Below are 24039 nucleotides of genomic sequence, written 5' to 3'. Positions count from 1 at the left end.
TCCGGGAGTACACTTTATGGACGTGGGAGAAGAAGGAGAACTCCCTGGCCCTCGGTCTAAGAAATCGCCATGGATCCACTCCCCCCATTTGGTCCATAAACCCCTTGAGCACCTTGGCCGCTGCCGGCCTTCTTCCGGTCTTTGATCTGGATCTATCTAGCCCTGGGTCCAGCACGGTATTGAAGTCCCCTCCCAATATCAGGTTTCCTGCCTCCAGGTCCGGTATACGACCCAACATCCGTCTCATAAATCCCGCATCGTCCCAATTCGGGGCATATACATTAACCAACACGACCTCCATTCCCTCCAGCCTGCCACTCACCATTACATATCTACCTCCGCTATCTGCTACGATGTTCTTTGCTTCAAATGCTACCCGTTTCCCCACCAATATGGCCACCCCTCTATTCTTTGCATCTAGTCCTGAGTGGAACACCTGTCCCACCCATCCTTTCCTTAACCTAACTTGGTCCGCCACCTTCAGGTGCGTCTCTTGGAGCATAGCCACGTCTGCCCTTAGTCGTTTCAAGTGCGCGAGCACTCGGGCCCTTTTAATCGGTCCGTTCAGGCCTCTCACGTTCCACATGATCAGCCTCACTAGGGGGCTACCTGCCCCCCTCCCGTGTCGACTAGCCATCACCTTCTCTAGGCCAGTCCCATATCCCGCCTCCGCGCTCCCACTCGCTCCCCAGGCGTCGCATTCCATCCCCGTCCACCCGCTTTTTAGCCATTTCCTTTTTGATTTCCGCAGCAGCAACCCAGTTGTCCCCCCCCCGCTAGATCCCTTTCTAGCGTGATTGCTCCCCCCATATTACTTCCGCAAGTCAGCTGACTTCAACTGACCCCGGCTACTCCTGCTCACTCCTTGACCCCACCGTGTGGGGAACTCCCATCCGCCTTGCGCCTGTCTTCCCGCCATATTCTTTCTGGCGCGGGAACATCCCTTTATCTGACCCGCCTCTTGTGGCGCAGCTCCCTTTCCTCTCCCCCTCCCATTCCTCGTTCTCCGCCTATGTCTCTTCTTTCCCCCCTCACCGGCGCCCACATTTCCTAGTGTCTCCCCCCATCCCAATTTACTTCTCTATTTACATCAACCATAACAATAACAATAACATTCCCTACAGTATCAGTCCCTCAGTTCCGATCCAATTTCTCCTCTTTAATAAAGGTCCATGCTTCTTCCGCCGTATCGAAATAATGGTGTCTCTCCTGGTACGTGACCCATAGTCGTGCCGGCTGCAGCATCCCGAACTTCACCTTTTTGTGTAACACCTCCTTGGCTCGGTTAAAACTCGCCCTCCTTCTCGCCACCTCCGCACTCCAATCCTGGTACACCCGTACCACTGCATTCTCCCATCTGCTACTCCGCACCTTTTTAGCCCATCTCAGGACCTCTTCTCTATCTTTAAGGCGGTGAAATCGCACGATTGTCGCCCTGGGTGGTTCTCCCGCTTTTGGTCTTCTCGCCGGGATCCGATGTGCCCACTCCACCTCCAAGGGGCCCGTAGGGGCCTCAGCTCCCATCAATGAGCTTAGCATCGTACTTACATAAGCTCCACAGTCCGCTCCTTCCACTCCGTCAGGGAGACCCAGTATCCAAAGGTTCTTCCTTCACGCTCTGTTTTCTAGGGCCTCAATCCTTTCAATGCACTTTTTATGGAGTGCCTCGTGCGTCTGTGTTTTGACCGCCAGGCCCAGGATCTCGTCCTCATTATCCGTCACCTTCTGCTCCACCACGCGGAGCTCTGTCTCCTGGGTCCTTTGTGCCTCCTTGAGCCCCTCAATTGCCTGTAGTATCGGGGTCAGCACCTCCCTCTTTAGTAGCTCCATACACCGCCCCAGAAATTCGTCTTGCTCGGGCCCCCATGTCGCCTGGGCTTTCTCCGCCGCCATCTTGTGTCTTCTCCCTTTCTGTCCCTTTCGTCGACGATTCCTCGCGCTGCAGCCGCCGCCGATATTTTCCTCTTTTGTTGGGGGGGGACTCCCTATTCACTCACCCCACACCGGGTTGTGTCGGCCAAAAATTTCCCGTTGGGGCTCTTAAAAGAGCCCGAAGGTCCGTTGGAGCTGGAGCCGCCGAAACGTGCGGCTTAGCTGGGCATCGCCGCAACCGGAAGTGGCAGCCTAACCTTTCTATCGATTGTGACCTCGCTACTAGTAAATTAATATTTCTAGTGTAATCAAATGCACATAAAGAGGTCAGTTTGGTAAAAACCAAAATACAAAAGCATATTGTGTGTTCCTTGTTGTGGTAGAACAGGAAATTGTTAGACTTTTCACAGAATCAGACTGCCCATCGAGTCTGCACTGGCCCTTGGAAAGAGCATCCTAATTAAGCCCATACCTCCACGCTATCCCCGTAACCAAGTAACCCCACTAACCTTTTGGACACTAAGAGGCAATTTATCATGGCTAATCCACCTAATCTGCACATCTTTGGACTGGGAGGAAACCGGAGCACCCGGAGGAAACCCATGCAGACATGAGGAGAAAGTGCAAACTCCACACAGTCACCTGAGGTGGGAATTGAACCCGAGTCCCTGATGCTGTGATGCAGCAGTGCTAGCCACTGTGCCATTGTGTTGTGGGTATTGTTTAACTCATGTGCTGATCCCTAATCAAAGGGTAAGGTCAGACACTCCCTTTTTCTAAAGGAACTGTGAACAACTCTTGGTAGGTTTATGACATTAGTGCAGATTAACACTTTCCTACCATTTTGGAGGAACATTTTATCTCTCCTAGCTGAGATCATTAATTCACTGAATAAAGGATAATCTTTCATGTACGACTCAGCAGCGCAATACATCAACACCTTTTGTTTCTCCTGTTTGCCATTATTATTAAATTACAGTGCATCGACAGCTTCAGCTAGTAGCACTGTCGCCTCTGACCCAAGTTCATAGAATCATAGAATTTACAGTGCAGAAGAAAGCCATTCGGCCATTGAGTCTGCACCGGCCCTTGGAAAGAGCACCCTACGCCTCCACCCTATCCCCATAAGCCAGTAACCCCACCTAACCTTTTGGACAGTAAGGGGCAATTTATCATGGCCAATCTGCACATCCCTGGACCGTGGGCGAAAACCAGAGTACCTTGAGGAAACCCACGCAGACACTGGGAGAATGCGCAAGTTCCACATGGTGAACAATTCCTCAAATACTCGATTCCACACAGTGTTTCAAAACATTTGCATCTTTTGGCTGTTAAATTGTGGGTTCATGGCCCACACCTGGGGCGGGATTCTCCCCTACTCGGCGGGGCGGAGGGGTTCCGGCGTAATGGAGTGGCGGGAACCACTCCGGTGTCGGGCCACCCCAAAGGTGTGGAAGTCTCCGCACCTTTAGGGGCCAAGCCCTCACCTTGAGGGGCTAGGCCCGCGCCGGAGTCGTTTGCGCTCCGCCGGCTGGCGGGAAAGGCCTTTGGCGCCACGCCAGCCGGGGCTGAAATGTCTTCGCCAGGCGACGCATGCGCGGGAGCGTCAGCGGCTGCTGACGTCTTCCCCACGCATGCGCAGGGGAGGGGGTCTCTTCTGCCTCTGCCATAGTGAAGACCATGGCGAAGGCGGAAGAAAAACAGTGCCCCCACGGCACAGGCCCGCCCGTGGATTGATGGGCCCCGATCGTGGGCCAGGCCACCGTGGGGGCAACCCCCGGGGCCAGATCGCCCCGCGACCCCCCCCCCCCCCCCCCCGGGACCCCGGAGCCTGCCCGCACCACCTTGTCCCGCCGTTCAAAAGGTGGTTTAATCCACGCTCGCAGGACAGGCATTCCAGCAGCGAGACCTCCCTCGGCCCATCGTGGGCCGGAGAATCGGCGGGGGTGGGCCCGCCGACCAGCGCGGTGCGATTCCCGGCCCTGCCGAATCTCTGGTGGCGGAGACTTTGGGACACGGCAGGGGCGGGGTTCACGCTAGCCCCCGGCGATTCTCCGACCCGGCGTGGGGTCGGAGAATCCTGCCCCAGGAGTTAAACACAAAATCACTCCACTCTGTGTCTTCAGTCCTCATTGTCTCTCCAGTGTTCATTGTCTCTCATCTTTTGGATGAAACATTAAACCAAGGCTTAATTTACCCTCTGGGGAACATAAAAGACCCCACATCATCATTTTAAAGAAGAACAGAGGGGTTATCCCCTGTGTCCTGGCCAATATTTCCCTCTGTCAACATCACAAAAATAGATCGTCTATAATCACATTTCTGTTTGTGGTAACTTGCTGTGTGCAAATTAGCTGTTGCATTCCCTGCATTAAAACAGTGACTACACTTCAAGTACTTCTTTGACTTTAAAGCACTTTGACACATCCTGTGGTCATGCTCTATAAATGCAAGTCCTTTTTATGATTTGTCTGTTGCAGGGATAGGTAACAATAAGTTACATCACAAGAATGGTCTTAACCATTTTGAATGGACAGGAAAAATTATTTGCTTGACCATTATCAATATTGCATTTTCCTTGTCTTATTTCATTTTTTTATTAACTCAAAAGCCACGAATCCAGTTCCACTGAAGAAAGGTAGAAAAGGAGCAAGGAACAATGCAACGGCTGCTAAAGTAGCACTTATGAAGATGAAGCTTCATGCTGTTGGAGACAGGTCCATTCCACAGGTTAATGTCAGTTTATTTAAGGTGAAACATTAATTGAAGGTCCCAGAAGAGGGATAGTGCATGTTGTAATGGATTTCTTATTTTTCACATCATATCTTGAGGTTCATTTTTAATCTCTACATGCCTTCGAAACAGCAGAAGGATTAAGATCACCAAAGTTCTTTTCCTGTAGGTCCCATAACCGTTCTGCATTCATATCTTTGTGTGGGTTAGGCAGGCAGCAGAAATAGATGAGTTTCATGATATTTAAATGAGCAGTGAAGTGCATCACATAGAAGTTGTAATTTAGCATGGTTTGGCAACATTAATACCCTTGTTCCTCATCATGTCTACAGCATCCAAAACACACCATTTGAGTGTCAAACCATTTAAAGAAGCAATAGATATTTTCTGAATTTATTATTAACCCATTATATGAAGTAAATTTTCTGCTAACATTCTCTATGCAGTATGTAAAAGGACTTTGTGGGATTTTGGTGACTGGTTTTGAAAGAATTCTGCACCATTGGATGACATGTCTTTGCAGGAATTAATCTGCATTTGACTGACTTGGAGAAAGAGGAAGAATGCAAGGGTTGTAACCAATAATGCACAGATACAGCCTTGTGCCCCAAATTGAGTATACAAGCAAAGGCATTCACAGAGGTGCAAAGTATGTGAAAGCAGTGTTCTGCCGAGGAAAAAGCAACAGTTATGTTGCAATATATAAGTAGGGAAGACTTTCCGAGGAGACTCAGTGATAGTCAGATTGACAGTTTGTTCAAAACTTCCCCTGCTGTGATGTTGGAATATATTTCCACCTGGACCGTACGACCCTGACTTCCACCGAGATGTGTAGTGCAGCATCATTTGAGGAATTGGTTGGAGTGGAGTAGAATCATGGGAAAAGAGGACACGCCTCCTTTTCACAGCACTGGTTGCCCTTTGTTAAGTTAAAATGTCTAGTCTGAATGTTGGCGAACAGGTGAGTGGGTGAGCGATTGAATGGGTAGGGTGATTGCGGGTGTGTTGGGTGGGCAGTTGGGTCTGGGCACGGTTAGGTGGGGGAGAGTCGGGGAGGGGAGGGTGGTGAAGTGTAATTATCCAGGTTCTGGACTAGGTTTTAATGCATCTAACATTTGCATATAAGTACCACAGATTGTCGGAAGTCTCGGACTCTAGCTCACAGTTGGAGACATTTGCGGAATATCCCCGGAAGCAGAGGAGGATTGGAAGTTGAAATTTCCTGGGCAATTCCCACAGGCCACGCAAAAGCATTCCACTTTGCACCGTCAGTCATACGTCCTAGTTCTAGCGAACAGGAATTCAGAAGATCTCTTTCTATCTACGTTTTCATAGCTTTCATATCCTTGATGCACATATCACACTGCCTATTTGCTGTAAAAGTCACTGCAGCCCAAAATCCTTGGGCCTAAGATTCCTTTTAGGCTGACATCAGTCCTGTCGTTCATACATGGATATAGTAGATGACTGGTCTGTTGTGTACAGAGTATGAAATGTCATCACTTCCTTACTATGCAGCCAGAACTAGCAAGAAGGCCATGAACTTACAAAATTGCACATTTTTCTTAAAGTTCAGGATGTGGCAGATTGCACCAATTCTCAGAGGAGGACAACGGCATTTTTACACAGAATTTAGACACAAGTACTGATTTTTAGCTGTATTTTACTGTATTGTGATTTTATTTACTGCGTTGTACCTACTTATACTATAAATTGTTTAAACTGGTTTCCATGGTGTCCCTTAATAGTGAATAGATTTAAGCTGGTGACAGGTAATTTATTACAGAAGAGGTGTATTTAACTGTTCTCTAATTTCCTGCGCCAGTTGGGCAAGTTAAAAAGACTGTATATTGGCACCGAGTAGTAAGAGATCGGCCTTCAACTGTAAGAGGTCAGAGTGCAGCCATAGATAGAATTCAGTCTTATTTTCTTTTTCAATGATTTGTGTATGAAGTGAGTTAGCAGAGTTTGATTCTTGGAGTGTTTGATGCTAATGGGAGGGGGGACAATCATATGATTGGTCAGAAAAAAAGGAATGACAGGGAATGACTAAAAGGTTAATCAAGCAAAATAAATTAAAATACGAGAGGAAACTAGCTAGAAATATAAAACAAATAATAAGAGTTTCTATCCTAGGCATTTAAAAAGGAAGGAAGTAAGTAAAATGAGTGTTACTGATCAACTAATGGAGCTGCATGTGGGCTGACAAGTCTCCGGTCCTGACAAACGTCATCCTAGGGTCTTAAAAGAGGTGGCTAATAAGGTGGTAGATGCTATTGGTGTTAATTTTCCAAAATGCACTGGATTCTGGAAAGGTACCATCAAACTGGAAAATAGCAAATAAAACCCCTCTATTCAAGAAGGGAGGGGAGGCAGAAAACTATCGGCTAGTTATCTTGACGTCTGTCATGGGGAAATTTGAATCCATCATTATGGAGGTTATAGCTGGACACTTCCTGGTTACCTTGTGTTTCTCGAAGAGTCAGCATAGTTTTGTGAAAGAAAAATAAAGTTTAACCAATTTATTGGAGTTCTTTGAAGGAGTAACAAATGCTATGGATAAAGGGGAGTGGATCTGCATGAGCCAGTAACATGTTGCAATGATCCACGTCACCAACAAACAGATTGTGTAATTTTTACACATCGCTCATTCTTCTGAGCTGCATGGACAAAGTAGAGTTCTTTCATCATTGTGCTTCAATCAAATCAGCCCAAAATCTAAACTGTTCAAGAGTAAAGTGGACAGTACATAGTTTTCCCTACTAAATCCTTTGCAAATTAAATAAACTTTACAAAAGGAATAATTTACAAATCTTTTGGTTCCTAGTTGTAAATCTGCAACAGAAACAGATGAAAAGTTATAGAAGTTAAGCTAATTTTCTCAAATGTACAAAGGACCACAAATCATCACTGAATTGAAGTTGTTATTTGCAGAGCGAGCGAGTATTTTTTCAAGTTTTTTTGCCGAAAGGAAAAAAAGAAAAAAGCAGACCAATGTTCTTCTGTTCCAAATGGAGTATTGGAAAAATGGTGGATAATGCAGCTTCACTGTTGAACCTCAGGAATGATAACAATATTTTAGCATCTAAGGTAATATTTGATAAAATAAGATGGTTTTGCCTTTTCCTTCTGCAAACATGTACCATTGTTGTTACCTTCAATTGTGGCTTATGTCCATAATTTAGCCAGCATATGCTATTTTAAACTGTTTAGTTTCTGTTTTCTATTCCAAACTGGATAAACCTAACAATAGAAAGTGGGCACAGTAAGAAGTCTTACAAAACCAGACCATAGAAAGTGGTGCAGTGGCTGGAGAACAGATATACAATATCTCAGTATGATGAGTATGCAAGACATTCCCCTGGGGGTGCTGAGCTTGACGGCTACAAATTGCATTCATATAGACCTTTTAACGTTTTTGCAAAGCAATTCACAGAAGCATTTACAAACAAAACATGACATCATAAGAAGATATTAGGACAGGTGACCTAAAGCTGGGTCAAGGAAGTAAGCATCTTAGGGGAGGGGAGAGAAGCAGAGAGATTTGGACAGGAATTCCAGAATTTGAAGCCTTGACTGCGAAAGAAAGGCTGATCAACCCCAGTGGAGGTATGAATGAGATTAGGGAACCAACAGAGTCGAAAGTGGAGGAAAATACATATATTGTTGGGCTGAACAGTTGAGGAGGGGTATGGCCATGGAGAGATTCGAACAGAAGACTGAGATTTTAAATCTGAGAAATTGTCAGACCAGGAGCCAATGTATTCCAGCAAGCACAGGGAGGTTGGATGAACGAGATTCGGTGCAAGTTAGGACACAGGCAGCAGAATTTGGATGAACTAAAGTTTGAGGGTTAAACATAGGAGGCTGACGAGGAGAGCACTGAAATAGTTGTCTAGATCGATGGAAATTCAGACTACGGACAATGGGACACTGCAGGGAAGAGTTTATTTTAAACAAACTCCCTCTTGCCTCTGGCAGTCAAACAACAGTAGTATTGGCAGCGCCCTAGAACTAGGTTGCTATCCTGTTCTCTTATTGAAGGTCACACAAAAGTAAATAAATGTTTAAAATTCAAAGTGGTTTGATGAAACAATGTAATGTTACTGTTATTTTAACGGGGGCTGGTTTAGTTCAGTTGGCTGGACAGCTGGTTGATAATGCAGAGCGAGGCCAACGGGCACGGGTTCAAATCCTGTACTGGCTGAGGTTATTCAGGAAGGCCTCCTTTTCTCAACCTTGCCCCTAGCCTGAGATGTGGTAAGCTTCCGGTTAAATCACCACCAGTCATCTCTCCCCCTCAAAGGGGAAATCAGCCAATGGTCATCTGGGACTATGGTGAATTTACTGTTATTTTAAAGTCAAGACATGGGATGGCATTGGAGAGAGAGAATCCTGCAAAGGTTTGCAAGATTAGTTTATAACATTAGACAGATAAATATAGGCGGCATGGTAGCACAGTGGTTAGCACTGTTGCTTCACAGTGCCAGGGTCCCAGGTTTGATTCACTGTGCGGAGTCTGCACGTTCTCCCCGTGTCTGCATGGGTTTCTTCCGAATACTCCGGTTTCCTCCCACAAGTCACAAAAGATGTGCTGTTAGGTAATTTGGACATTCTGAATTCTCCCTCTGTACCCGAACAGGCGCCAAAATGTGACGACCAGGGGCTTTTCACAGTAACTTCATTGCAATGCAAATGTAAGCCTACTTGTGCAAATAAAGATTGTTTTTGGGACCTCTACAGACAGGATGGTCTACATCTGAACCTGAGGGGCACAAATATCCTGGGGGGGAGATTTGTTAGTGCTCTTTGGGGGGGTTTAAACTAATGCAGCAGGGGCATGGGAACCTGGATTGTAGTTTTAGGGTAAGGGAGAATGAGAGTATAGAGGTCAGGAGCACAGATTCGACGTCGCAGGAGGGGGCCAGTGTTCAGGTAGGTGGTTTGAAGTGTGTCTACTTCAATGCCAGGAGTACACGAAATAAGGTAGGGGAACTGGCAGCATGGGTTGGTACCTGGGACTTCGATGTTGTGGCCATTTCTGAGACATGGATAGAGCAGGGGCAGGAATGGATGTTGCAGGTTCCGGGGTTTAGGTGTTTTAGTAAGCTCAGAGAAGGAGGCAAAAGAGGGGGAGGTGTGGCGCTGCTAGTCAAGAGCAGTATTACGGTGGCGGAGAGGATGCTAGATGGGGACTCTTCTTCCGAGGTAGTATGGGCTGAGGTTAGAAACAGGAAAGGAGAGGTCACCCTGTTGGGAGTTTTCTATAGGCCTCCAAATAGTTCTAGGGATGTAGAGGAAAGGATGGCGAGGATGATCCTGGATAAGAGCGAAAGTAACAGGGTAGTTATTATGGGAGACTTTAACTTTCCAAATATTGACTGGAAAAGATATAGTTCGAGTACATTAGATGGGTCGTTTTTTGTACAGTGTGTGCAGGAGGGTTTCCTGACACAATATGTTGACAGGCCAACAAGAGGCGAGGCCACGTTGGATTTGGGTAATGAACCAGGCCAGGTGTTGGATTTGGAGGTAGGAGAGCACTTTGGGGACAGTGACCACAATTCGGTGACGTTTACGTTAATGATGGAAAGGGATAAGTATACACCGCAGGGCAAGAGTTATAGCTGGGGGAAGGGCAATTATGATGCCATTAGACATGACTTGGGGGGGATAAGGTGGAGAAGTAGGCTGCAAGTGTTGGGCACACTGGATAAGTGGAGCTTGTTCAAGGATCAGCTACTGCGTGTTCTTGATAAGTATGTACCGGTCAGGCAGGGAGGAAGGCGTAGAGCAAGGGAACCGTGGTTTACCAAAGAAGTGGAATCTCTTGTTAAGAGGAAGAAGGAGGCCTATGTGAAGATGAGGTGTGAAGTTTCAGTAGGGGCGATGGATAGTTACAAGGTAGCGAGGAAGGATCTAAAGAGAGAGCTAAGACGAGCAAGGAGGGGACATGAGAAGTATTTGGCAGGTAGGATCAAGGAAAACCCAAAAGCTTTCTATAGGTATGTCAGGAATAAGCGAATGACTAGGGAAAGAGTAGGACCAGTCAAGGACAGGGATGGGAAGTTGTGTGTGGAGTCTGAAGAGATAGGCGAGATACTAAATGAATATTTTTCGTCAGTATTCACTCAGGAAAAAGAGAATGTTGTGGAGGAGAATGCTGAGACCCAGGCTATTAGAATAGATGGCATTGAGGTACGTAGGGAAGAGGTGTTGGCAATTCTGGACAGGCTGAAAATAGATAAGTCCCCGGGGCCTGATGGGATTTATCCTAGGATTCTCTGGGAGGCCAGGGAAGAGATTGCTGGACCTTTGGCTTTGATTTTTATGCCATCATTGGCTACAGGAATAGTGCCAGAGGACTGGAGGATAGCAAATGTGGTCCCTTTGTTCAAAAAGGGGAGCAGAGAAACCCTGGCAACTATAGACCGGTGAGCCTCACGTCTGTAGTGGGTAAAGTCTTGGAGGGGATTATAAGAGACAAGATTTATAATCATCTAGATAGGAATAATATGATCAGGGACAGTCAGCATGGCTTTGTGAAGGGTAGGTCATGCCTCACAAACCTTATCGAGTTCTTTGAGAAGGTGACTGAACAGGTAGACGAGGGTAGAGCAGTTGATGTGTATATGGATTTCAGCAAAGCGTTTGATAAGGTTCCCCACGGTAGGCTATTGCAGAAAATACGGAGGCTGGGGATTGAGATTTAGAGGGTGATTTAGAGATGTTGATCAGAAATTGGCTAGCTGAAAGAAGACAAAGGGTGGTGGTTGATGGGAAATGTTCAGAATGGAGTTCAGTTACAACTGGAGTACCACAAGGATCTGTTCTGGGGATGTTGCTGTTTGTCATTTTTATCAATGACCTAGAGGAAGGCGCAGAAGGGTGGGTGAGTAAATTTGCAGACGATACTAAAGTCGGTGGTGTTGTCGACAGTGTGGAAGGATGTAGCAGGTTACAGAGGGATATCGATAAGCTGCAGAGCTGGGCTGAGAGGTGGCAAATGGAGTTTAATGTAGAGAAGTGTGAGGTGATTCACTTTGGAAGGAATAACAGGAATGCGGAATATTTGGCTAATGGTAAAGTTCTTGGAAGTGTGGATGAGCAGAGGGATCTTAGGTGTCCATGTACATAGATCCCTGAAAGTTGCCACCCAGGTTGATAGGGTTGTGAAGAAGGCCTATGGAGTGTTGGCCTTTATTGGTAGAGGGATTGAGTTCCGGAGTCAGGAGGTCATGTTGCAGCTGTACAAAACTCTGGTACGGCCGCATTTGGAATATTGCGTACAGTTCTGGTCACCGCATTATAGGAAGGACGTGGAGGCTTTGGAGCGGGTGCAGAGGAGATTTACCAGGATGTTGCCTGGTATGGAGGGAAAATCTTATGAGGAAAGGCTGATGGACTTGAGGTTGTTTTCGTTAGAGAGAAGAAGGTTAAGAGGAGACTTAATAGAGGCATACAAAATGATCAGGGGGTTAGATAGGGTGGACAGTGAGAGCCTTCTCCCGCGGATGGAAATGGCTGGCACGAGGGGACATAGCTTTAAACTGAGGGGTAATAGATATAGGACAGAGGTAGGTTCTTTACGCAAAGAGTAGTGAGGCCGTGGAATGCCCTACCTGCAACAGTAGTGAACTCGCCAACATTGAGGGCATTTAAAAGTTTATTGGATAAACATATGGATGATAATGGCATAGTGTAGGTTAGATGGCTTTTGTTTCGGTGCAACATCGTGGGCCGAAGGGCCTGTACTGCGCTGTATCGTTCTATGTTCTATGTTATTATTAATAAAGATTATTATTAAATAGTAAATTAAACTTAAAAACTGATTAATGTAAGATGGGACATGGCCATTCAATTAATGGGTTTGAATTTGCACATGGGAGAGTTAGGAAACAGCTATGTCTATCACAGCTTGAAGGCTGCTGTGATAGTTTGGCATAGCATTAATAAACAGCAGAATAAAAGTCCAAAGAAGTTATGTGATGGCTTTACAAAAGATAAATGTTCTTTGGGTAGAAAGGGTGCAGAAAGAACAAGACTGATCCCATGTGGAAAGGGGTTGAGCTAAGTTGAAAGATTAATGAAACTAAAGTCCTGTAGTTTAGCAAAAGATTGATTGTGGAAGAACATTCATTAAAATCTATAAAATATTAATGAATATATGATAAACAGTACTTCTGTTTATCAGTACTTCTGTTTAAACAGTACTTCTGAGGGGCTGGTTTAGCACACTGGGCTAAATCGCTGGCTTTTAAAGCAGACCAAGGTAGGCCAGCAGGACGGTTCAATTCCGTACCAGCCTCCCCGAACAGGCACCGGAATGTGGCGACTAGGGGCTTTTCACAGTAACTTCATTGAAGCCTACTTGTGACAATAAGCGATTTTCATTTCAAGGTTTACCAAGAATATAGAACTGCAGAACATTTGGAAATTATTGAAACATAAATTTGCAATAGCTATCAAGGAAACCATTTCTGATTCAAGTGGAAATGTTTCGAATAGTCTAAGTTTTTTTAATCGCTTCCTTTATGAGACTGGCAATGTAGCATTGGGCCAAATTACTTTTTGCCTTGATTCTTTTTCTTTTATTCCTCAGAAATTGAGACTGTGTCACAGTGAATCAGGAAGTGCATTGCCCATGAACCAAACTTTGGAATTGTGGATAGCAAATACTGACTGCCCACTGGTCAGTGGAGGAACAATTATTCTTGAATATTTAGACAATGACTGTGTGAAATTAGAAAGCACAAACTCCTACATGGAATGACAGTTTTTTAAAAATATGATCACTCAATAGGAAAGTACTCTGGGGGGGGAAAAGAATTGTTCTGTTGATGAATTTCTCGCATTTTAACCTACTCAAAATGCTATGTAAATAGTGTGTATATAGTACCTTGTTATATTGGCAAATGTTATTTAAATTTAATCAAAGTAATCTGGAAGCCTTAAAGATCTGTCCAGTGTCACTGTTACCTACTTGATCAGTGATTTTAGGTGGCATTGTACCTTTATTTAGATGTTGAAAATGTATTTTCAAAAATGATCTCTTCTATCTCTCATTTTTGCCACCATTTAAGTCAACTTTTTTTAAAATCAGTTGATTGATTTATTGTCACATGTACTAATGTTCAGTGAAAAGTATATTTCTGCAGCCAAGGGAACATGCACAGTACGTACACAGTAGACAAAAAGAACAATCGACAAAGTATATTAGGGGCAGCACGGTAGCCTTGTGGATAGCACAATTGCTTCACAGCTCCAGGGTCCCAGGTTCGATTCTGGCTTGGGTCACTGTCTGTGCGGAGTCTGCACATCCTCCCCGTGTGTGCGTGGGTTTCCTCCGGGTGCTCCGGTTTCCTCCCACAGTCCAAAGATGTGCAGGTTAGGTGGATTGGCCATGATAAATTGCCCTTAGTGTCCAAAATTGCCCTTAGTGTTGGGTAGGGTTACTGGGTTATGGGGATAGGGTGGCGGTGTTGACCTTGGGTAGGGTGCTCTTTCCAAGAGCCGGTGCAGACTCGATGGGCCGAATGGCCTCCTTCTGCACTGTAAATTCTATGATGAAATAAGTAATTGGTTACAGTGTGGAACAAGGGCCAAACAAAGCAAATACATGAAGTAGAGCATAGCATGGAGAGTAGAACAATAGTGAATTAGATTCAGCTACAGGCAAGGTTTATATAAAAGATGGAGAAGTAGGAGAGAGCAGCCTGGAAATTAAGCTGGTAGATTCCCTGGAGGGCAGTTGACACCCTGGCATCTAAGTCCATGTAATTCTGAGTATACCCGTAGGCAATTTAGCCAAACCAGCACAACATTTCACTGCAGCTCTGCTGCTGTGCTTGCTTATTCCAATGTGCTTTTGGGTGTAAAGTTGATTTGGAAGGGTGGCATTGCAGCGCAGTGGTTAGCACTGCTGCCTCATGGCTCCGAGGACCCAGGTTCGATCCCAGCCCCGGGTCACTCCATGCGGAGTTTGCACATTCTCTCCGTGTCTGAGTGGGTCTCGCCCCCACAACCCAAGGATGTGCAGGGTAAGTGGATTAGCCATGCTAAATTGCCCCTTAATTGGGAAAAAAAAAAAATTTTTTTAAGTTGATTTGGAAACATTAGTTAATATTTGGAACCAGCCCCATCGTGTTGTTATTGGTGCTGAAATTCATTTGGTGCTAATGCTATTCTCAGGATTTGTTTTATCAAGGTTGGCTCAGTTGATTAAAGCTTTGTCTCTGGGCCCTAATCCTTGCTCTTGTCCTTTTGGATGTGGTTCTACCTCTAAGAGCTATTATTGGATGGGGCATAACATTGTAATAATAATATACAAACTTGACAGTTTTGCTGATGCTGTTGTCTTTATCAGTGTTCGGTGCCATTTTGCGTATGTCAAGAGACCTACACATTTCCATTCTTTATAATTGGATCCACATTCCTTTTAGAATATCTATGTCATTAGGAATATACTTCAAATATAAATTTTCTACGGGCACCATAATCTGTGAACGAATAATATGACTATTTAGTATAATAATATTCATGGATCTTTTTAAAATCTTTGTTTCAAAATGGAATCTACATTTCTACAAGTGTTGTACCAAAATTGTCTCCCATTGGATTGTTAGTCCCAACATTTGATCTCTTCTGTCAGCAGATACAAACTCCCTTTATTTGTTTGCAAGACTGTAGCAATAGGAAGCAGAGTACAGAACCAGTATTGGCAACATTGTGAGGGTTTTTCTCAACCAAAGGCTGATTTAAGCTCTACTGCTCCTTTTTATTGTAGCCCCCAGTAACCTATGAGATGATATTACTGTTAATATTTTACAAATGCACAAAATGATCCAAGACCAATAAAACATCATGAATAGATGATTCTGCTGTTGTCCTTTTTTTCTCAGTGCAATTCCTCACAAAATCAACTCAAAGTCAAGGAATTTCAAGTGTTTAATAGAGACACGGGGAGTCCAAGGCAAGTTGTGGAGACATTTATTAACACATGAGGCCAGGCTGCAGCTTCACCCCGCTCTCTAGTCAGCCTCACACTGGCTGACCTTTTATCCCAGTGCTAGTAGCTTGCACTCCCAATGAGCACAGGGAAACAATCATGCTCAACTGGATGTGTCATGTGAAGGTTATTACAAATTGTAAATGATATCCTGTGTTTATCAGGTTTCTGTGATCTTTAGCACTAGTTTAAAAAAGATCGCTCTGGAAGCTAGCCCCACAAAACTGGGTACGCTCTTAGAATTAATTGCCATTGTAATTTTCATCTAATTGTGCCATTTCTGGACCTTCAGATGGTTCTTAAAGTGAAAGTTTATTTTAGACACAGAACTAATAGGAACCTTTAACCTTTTTACTTAATTTACAAAGAAACCGATTAAACAAATGTAATTAGTAAGTGGTTCCATACAGTTTTTAAAAATTTAAAATAGGGTTACTCAGAAAATGGTGAATTTAACAGTGATTTAAAATGTTTATCTTTTATGATAAGCCCATTTTCTGCTATATGAATGAAACCGCTTGCTTACCAGTCTTAAATACATCAAGCAACATTTTTTAAGCACACTATCAAAGCATTTCATCTTGCACTCAGGACAGATGTAAGAATGCAAACTATCAAAGGGAGCAACAATTTATACTACAGGGGTACTGATTAATTTGCAAGTTGACTCTGCAAGACATTGCCATGGTGAATGTACCAATATTGTCCCCCACTCTTGTTTAATTCAAAAAAGGCTCAATACATAGACATATACCTTTTTCCAGCGTAAGCATGAATGTAGCTTCTAGAAAGCACGTGAGCTACATTGCGAGGCAGACTGATCATCTTAAATTGGTCGTTAGTGTAATTCTTAGCACACTCAGGATTGTTTAAGCGCTGTCCAATCATGGAATCACATAACATTGGACAAGTTCCTGAGTTTTGCAAGTTAAGGATGGTTGAGTATGGTTAGTATTCTGCCTATTATAAACAGCAAAAGGGGCATTTAACACAGTCTGACAGTCGTTGGAACATATAACCTATGTACTTGGCATCACACCATCACTGAAATTCATATACCACATTACTCCTTTGTGTGACAGGCAGGATGACTTTTTGGCTTGACACCAACATCCTGCGAGTGGAAAATACCACTCGTGCTACCGCATAACAGCAGTGTGACATCATTAATTTTATCCTGTTCCACAAATTTTTGAGACACTTTATCCTCCCAGGACAATTTGAGGTCGACTGGACACTTTTCAGGTCTGAAAGTGGTGGCTTTAAGCCCATTCATAAGTATGTGTGATACACAGCAAACAATTATCTGATCAGGGTAACTATTATCCCATGGGAAAGCTTGATGGACAATCAAGCCAAGATCTTCTGCCTTACAGACAGCACGTACTGAACAATTCCAAGTGAGTTAACAACCAATTTAAGATTGAGTCAGGCCTGCAATGTCGATAACTTACACTTGCTAGAAGCTACATATATTCATACGGAGGGACCTGCTCTGCAAGCATAGGGGAATGTCCAGGCATTGTGTTTTTATAAATTAAACAAAATAGGGCGGAAACAACAGTTCATTATTGCGTTCGCCATGGTAACTCCTTCACCAGAGTTGACTTGCAAACAAATCAGCAACCCTTTCTCCTGCAGTATAAATTGTTGCTCCCTTTGAAATTTGACATTATTACATCTGTCCTGATGAGGGCAAAATGGAAAAGCCGTTTTTGTCTTTAACAATACTCAAGTGCTACCAAGTGCTATTTCTAACACACTTTTTCTTTAAAGATTATATTTGAAAACACTCTCCATTATACTTGATTGTGGCAGATTTTACATTTATCAGTATGAAAATGAGTTTGAGTAAAAGAAAAACACTTCTTCAAACTATTTTGAACACAATTAGCACATAGATATCCAAATTTGAAAATTTGGCTTGCATTAAATGGTTTCTTTCAAATGTTAATTACAAATAGAATTAAAATAGTCAAGTGTCACTGATGACTGAGTATCAGTCTCAAATTCCCAAAGTATTTTCAGGTTAAGTTAAGTACTCACAATATTCAGGGGAACTTGTTCAACTACATATCTGTAGGCAATATTAGGATATAAAAAGGTTTAGCATCATATCACTATACAAGACTTAACAATTGACTTATTTTTTTAAATATTTGCTAGGAGTTGACAGGACATATTCTGTTATCATATAATCATAGAATTTACAGTGCAGAAGGAGGCCATTCAGCCATCAGGTCTGCACCAGCCCTTGGAAAGAGCACCACGGGGAGAACGTGCAGACTCTGCACAGACAGTGACCCAAGCCGGGAATTGAACCTGGGACCCTAGAGCTGTGAAGCAACAGTGCTAGCCATGTGCCGCCCACGGTATATATATTACAGTTAAGAGACAAACGTTTCATGCTCCTCTTGTAATCCTGCATTCGCTCACCAGGATCACGGGGAAATTACTCATCGATCTCCCCATGGGGCTCGTGGAGTACGTGTTCCCATGGCAACAGGCGGAGGGCCATCCAGCAGAGTCTTATCATAAACCACTGTAGGACAAAGCAATCCCTCCCATCGTCTTGGCTCAGATCCAATGCTGGCATTATAGTTGAAGGCTTATGAGTACTCCTTCAAGCACTGCCCAGGAATGCACATAGCCAACGACGATGCCTGAGTCATCTCCCATTGCCCATAAATTCATCGCCCACCCCCGCCAGTCATGGACAAAACTATAATGACTTTAAGCTTTATGGACACCCTGTCTGTATCCGCCAAGCAAATCCAGACATGCACCCAGAACGACCCCATGTTGGCAAAACTAGGCCACGTGATCCTAAACTGCGGAATTTAAGGATACCCTACAGAGGACCTAAAACCCTTCCTATCTAAACGCTTAGAATTCTATGTAGAAAATAGCATCATCCTGTGGGGAGCCCGAGTGGTTGTCCCTCGCCAAGGCCAGTGTTCAATCTTGAAGGAGATACATACCGGTCACCAAGAAGTCTCCAAAATGAAGCTGCTCGCAAGGAGCTACGTCTTTGGCCTGGGCTTGACTCCGACATTGTAAATTTGGTAAAGTAATGACTGTTGTGTCAGAAAAATCTGAAATTCCCACTGTGGGCCTCACTACACCCATGAGAATGGCCAGGGAGACCTTGGGTACAGGTGCCGGCCTGTTTATGGGGTCAATTTTTAAAATCTTGGTCGATACCCATCTAAATAGATGGACATATATTGGATGTCCTCCACGGCTTCCAGCACCACCATAGAGTTACAATGGCAGCCATTTTGCACCCATGGGATAGGGGAGGTCCTCGCGTCCAGCAACATGACCCTCTTCACCAGAGAATTCCAGGCATTCATGAAGTCACAATGAGAATTAACACATCCAAACGATGCCATACCACCCATCTTCGCATGGCCTGGCCAAATTACCGGTCCAAACGTTTAAAGGTTGCATGCAGAAACAGACCGCCAGCTCACTTGACACCAAATTGGCTCGGTTCCTCAATTGCAGGACATGCCACATACTACGTGTGCCAGCGGAATTGCTGAAGGGACGATGTCGCCAGTCTAGACTTAGTTTATTGTTTCCCAATCTCGATGGGAAAGTGGAGTCAAAACAAAAAGCCCAGGACTGACATGACCTTAAGACCAAGGAATACCATCTATGTTCGTAATTCTGGACACGGATTCTCTTGGATCCCGAGAGTTGTAGTGGCCCTGTGTCATTCAGGTCAAGACCAGAGAGAAGACCATCTCAGTAGCAAAGGACCCTCTACTGTGGAAACTTCTCTGGACAGGGTGGCACCCTCAACGTCCTTGGTACCTACCTCCAGGCAGAGGACTCAACCCATGTGAAACTCAACAGTCATCCCCCAAGAGGACGAAGACTCGGGCTCAGAAATAGAGACTGAGGTGACTGATCCCGCAGCCGGAGGTCATCGCTGAAGAAGAGCCCCCATCAGTGGCCCTTCGACATTTGGTTGGGAAGCGACAATTCCCCACCCCACCCCATCCCATTCACTGCACTAGATCCAGCTCTGCTGATGGTTGACTCAAGGCCGTGCGCAAAGAGGCGAAGGAAGCCTCATCACCACGAGGTTGAGAGGGGAGAGTCTGGATGGGGGGGGGGGAAGGGATGTGATAACCTTCACGAGTACTACGGGGACTCACTCATCGAACCTCTAGTGGTGCCCATGAAGTGCAAATCCTCATGGTAACAGGCGAAGGCCCGCCCAGCGAGGACTCGTAACAGAATCCTTTTAATGTCGTTCCAGAATCGCACCGGGTGTTCTGTTAGTTCCAGGCTGGAAAACATGTGTTTTGTGCCGTGGTTGAGGCTTTACTTTTGAGTTTAGAACATGTGTGTTAAACTTCATCTTTGTGTCTCCCGAATTACTACACTCAGGATTGGTTTTACATTGGAACAACAACAATATTCAGATGAAGGACAACTGCTTTGAGTTGTGAGTTGAATTTAACACTTAAAAGCTCTTTGCATGAAAACGTATCCCTTTATGCTTCTACTACAAACCCAAACCTGATTACCCTTTTTTACCAGTTCGTATAGTGCATGTTACAACTTCTACTGTGTAATAGTGTTATCTTGCTTAGTGTTACAATGTTACATTGAAACTTTGACTGCACTTCAAAAGTACTTCATTGGCTTTTAAACACATTAAAAGATCCTGAGGTTCTGAAAGATGCTTTCTGTCTTCCATTTATCACATAAACTGGCACTTATGTTGTGCCTTTAACACAGTGAAATACTTCAAGATATTTGACACTTACCCACATAGATACTGGGACAGGTGACCAAAAGCTTTGCACAGGGAGAGATTTTAAGGAATGTCTTAAAAGAGGATAGAAAAGAAGAGTGGCACAGTGGTTCAGGAAGGGAATTCCAAAGCTTCGAGTCCAGGCAGTTGAAGGCATAGCCGCCATTGGTGGAGTGCAGAAAATAGGGAATGTGCAGGATGCTAGAATCAGATGGTTATAGAGATGCTAGAGGATTTTAGGGCTGGAGCAGGTTACAGACATTCTTAGCAACGAGGCTATGGTACATTCTGAACACAAGGATCAGAATTCTAAAATCAAGAAATTGACTGAACAGAAGCCAAAGGTCAGTAAACACTGGGATGATGGACGAGAGGGACTTATTAAAAGTTATGATGATTTCAAATTTATTGGAGTTGTGGGCAGGATGCAAGCAGGTGTGGATTGGACAATTTTTACAATTTTAGTGGACGACTTGGTGATCGATAGGGTGATAGGATTATTTTTCCTAAAATTTAGCACTTCATATTTGTAAGCATTGAATTGTATTTGCCACATACCTACCCACTCTCTCGTGGCTGAACTGTCCTAAACAAACTTTGGAATACGATTATTTTTAAAGGATTATATCATAGAATCCCTACAGTGCAAAGGAGGCCATTGGGCCCATTGAGTATAAACTGACCCTCCAAAGGTGCCCCCTACCTATGCCCACTCTCCAACCGCCCCGCCTTATCCCCGTAACCTACCCTGCACATTCCTGAACACTAAAAGGCAATTTAGCATGGCTAATCCACCTAACGCACATCTTTGGCCTGTTAGAGGAAACTGGAGCACCCAGAGGAAACCCACTCAGACACTGGGAGAATGTGCAAACTCCATACAGATAGTCACCCAAGGCCAGAATTGAACACAGGTACCGAGCACTGTGAATCAGTAGTGCTAACCATTGTGCCACCGAGGGGGTCAGACACAGATCTGTAACAAGCTGCAGTATTATTCAGGCACAGAATAGAAATTCCTGTTCCAACTGATCCAGAAAATGTGAAATGTATTGTTACAGGGTCCCTTGAACACTAACATTGGACCGGTTCTCTAAAAATGGTATTTTGGATCCTTTGTTCCTATTGGGTCTCAATTTGAATGAGAAACCTCCCGAAGCTGGCAACTGATTTGGCTGCCCAAATCTGGGCCTTTTTAAATGTTGCAGTGGGTAGATTCTCAAGTTCAATTTGTGGTATTTATTGACCCCGATATGGGGCTCTTACTACTCAATTAATGATGATTTCTACAGCTTAAAGTCAAGCCCACATATTGAAGCTGCAAGATTTGATAACCCCCAAAAACATGTGCAGGATCACAAAGCATGATTAATCCACTTTTGAGGCAGGCAAATGCCAATGTCATGCTGCCTTCTCATTACCATGAAATATAGTTTGCAGCCATTGCATCTGCACTAATCTGCATGGGCCCAAAATTGAGAAAGGCTAACATCAGTTAAAGCTAACCAGAGCTGCTTAAATCCACTCTACATCTTTTAAAGGGGATGTGCACTGTGTGTGGCCAGAGCAGATAATGGAAGTTTAACTGAGAGTGTATTCTGACCTGGGAAACATACAAGCCTGGATCACCAGAAGAGAGCGTGGGCTCCAAGATAATCTGATGCTGCATTGGAGGCCTTGGCCAACGAGGTTCCAGGAGGAGAGATGTGCCCTTTATACAGGAGGTGTGGAGGGTCCCCAGGCAATCTCTCAGAAGGCAATGACAGCAGATTGCTGAGGGGATCAATGCCAGGAGTCAAAGGGCCACATAAAGTTCAGTGACCTCACATGAATGATCAAGGTAAATTAATGCACACCCCAGTATCATCCCAGCTACACAATTAGCCTCGGGCTCAATTCACCACACCCAACCAACAAATTATTTCAGTTAGAACTTAAACGTTCATAACTTCACCTTACACTCCCATGTTTTGCACTGCAGAAACCTCACAGCTTGCACTCACTGCTAACTATCCAAGCATGACAGCCACCTCACCTGATCGGATTGCACCATGCTCACTAACACAATGACTTCTCTTGCAGGACAAGGTGGGTCAAAACCAGAGAGAGTGGGTGTTTATAAGTATGGGGGACCATGAGCTTAAAGGAAGAAATCTTGCCAGCAGTGAAGCAGCCATAGTTGAGGCCATAGTCAACCCTGAGACTGAAAACACTGAAGAGGACTGTAACCTATTCAATCCTCCTTCTCACACCTCATTGCCAATTCATCCCACAATCTCTTCTAAGTTGCAAGCTGCAAATGATGTAAGCATATACCTTATGCTTCCCCCAACTCCTGCTCACCACATTCTTACATTTGGGTTTTTCTCCTTTCAGATACCAAAGACTGCTACCTGGCCAAGTAGTTGGAAGAGCAAGAAGACATTGATGTTAAAGAAACATTGGCCCAAATCTTCTGGTCAGCATCTGATCTCATGTGTCCAAAGCTGATCAGACAGAAAACTACCAATTTACCAGCATAGGATTTTTCTGTCCAAACCTCCAATGGAGGCTTTGACAAACAGTCATCCAGACTCAAACCATTAGCCCCCTGCATGGAGGCTGCAGAGATGCTTCAGCGGGATTCGGACAGGCTGGGCGAGTGGGCATATGCATGGCAGATGCAGTATAATGTGGATAAATGTGAGGTTATCTGCTTCGGTATCAAAACTAGGAAGGAAGATTATTATTTGAATGGGTGTAAATTGAAAGAGGTGGACACTCAGAGAGACCTTGGTGTCCTCGTGCATTAGTCGCTGAAAGTAAGCGCATAGATATAGCAGGCAGTAAAGAAGGCAAATGGTATGTTGGCCTTCATAGCGAGGGGATTTGAGTATGGGAATAGGATGTTTTACTGCAATTGTATAGGGCATTGGTGAGGCCACATTATGTGCAGCTTTTATGTATCCTACAAGTTTACTCTCGCACTCTATTTTCCCTTTCTTAATCAATCCCTTGGTCCTTCGCTGTGCTCTCAATCCTCAGACTATTTCTGTTGGTCAATTTGTATCCTTCCTTAGATCGAACACTATCTCTAATTACCCTTGTAAGCCATGGATTTCCCGTTTCACTTTTTTGCCAGACTGGAATAAACAATTGTTGCAGTTCCCCCATGCGCTCTTTGATTGTTTGCCATTGCCAATCCACTGTCATCCCTTTAAGTAATGTTCCCCAATCGATCAAAGGGATCAATGGTAGTGTAGACGCCAACTTGGCAGAAGGTGGGGCAGGGTTAAGCGCAGGGTCGGTTGTAGAGAACTCAGATAAGTGCTTTGATTGAGCCTGTGTCACTTTCCCAGATTAATGCTTCGGCAATTCGAGTAACCTGCTGGAAAATAGATTGCTGACCTGCTATGGCACCCAGTAAACCCTTTTGAATACTGATATGGCTATGATGGCAGCAGTTTGAACTTGCTTTGCAGCAAGCTCAAACCGAGACCACGAGACCAGTTGACCGTATATGAAAGAAGGCAGAGCTTCCACTGCACTTTTATGGGGCATGCTGTCTTAAAAGGCAGTTTAGTTTGTACATTGAAATGTTGGTGCATTGGCAAGACTGCCAGAAAGCCTGTATACCCCAGGTCAAAGAGCATTGAGCAGTCTGACACCGACT

General features: G+C 44.5%; 1 protein-coding gene across 2 annotated transcripts in view; it reads left to right on the top strand.

Annotated features, from left to right (window-relative positions):
- zfand1 (zinc finger, AN1-type domain 1) overlaps positions 1 to 15478 on the top strand; it is a 32449-nt gene extending 16971 nt beyond the window's left edge. Inside the window, exons 6-8 of one of the 2 annotated variants that reach the window (XM_072467927.1) lie at positions 4484 to 4602; positions 7540 to 7695; positions 13208 to 15478. In XM_072467927.1, coding sequence (XP_072324028.1) covers positions 4484 to 4602; positions 7540 to 7695; positions 13208 to 13378 — 446 coding nt within the window. In that variant the 3' untranslated portion in view covers positions 13379 to 15478. Of the gene's footprint in view, positions 1 to 4483; positions 4624 to 7539; positions 7696 to 13207 lie in introns of both variants that reach the window. The other variant, XM_072467926.1, reaches the window with a different exon arrangement.
- Positions 15479 to 24039: the final 8561 nt, after the last annotated feature.

This window comes from Scyliorhinus torazame, chromosome 11, assembly GCF_047496885.1.
Source record: "Scyliorhinus torazame isolate Kashiwa2021f chromosome 11, sScyTor2.1, whole genome shotgun sequence".
In the NCBI taxonomy this organism is placed as follows: Eukaryota; Metazoa; Chordata; class Chondrichthyes; order Carcharhiniformes; family Scyliorhinidae; genus Scyliorhinus; species Scyliorhinus torazame.
This window is presented reverse-complemented; position numbering and strand designations above follow the sequence as displayed.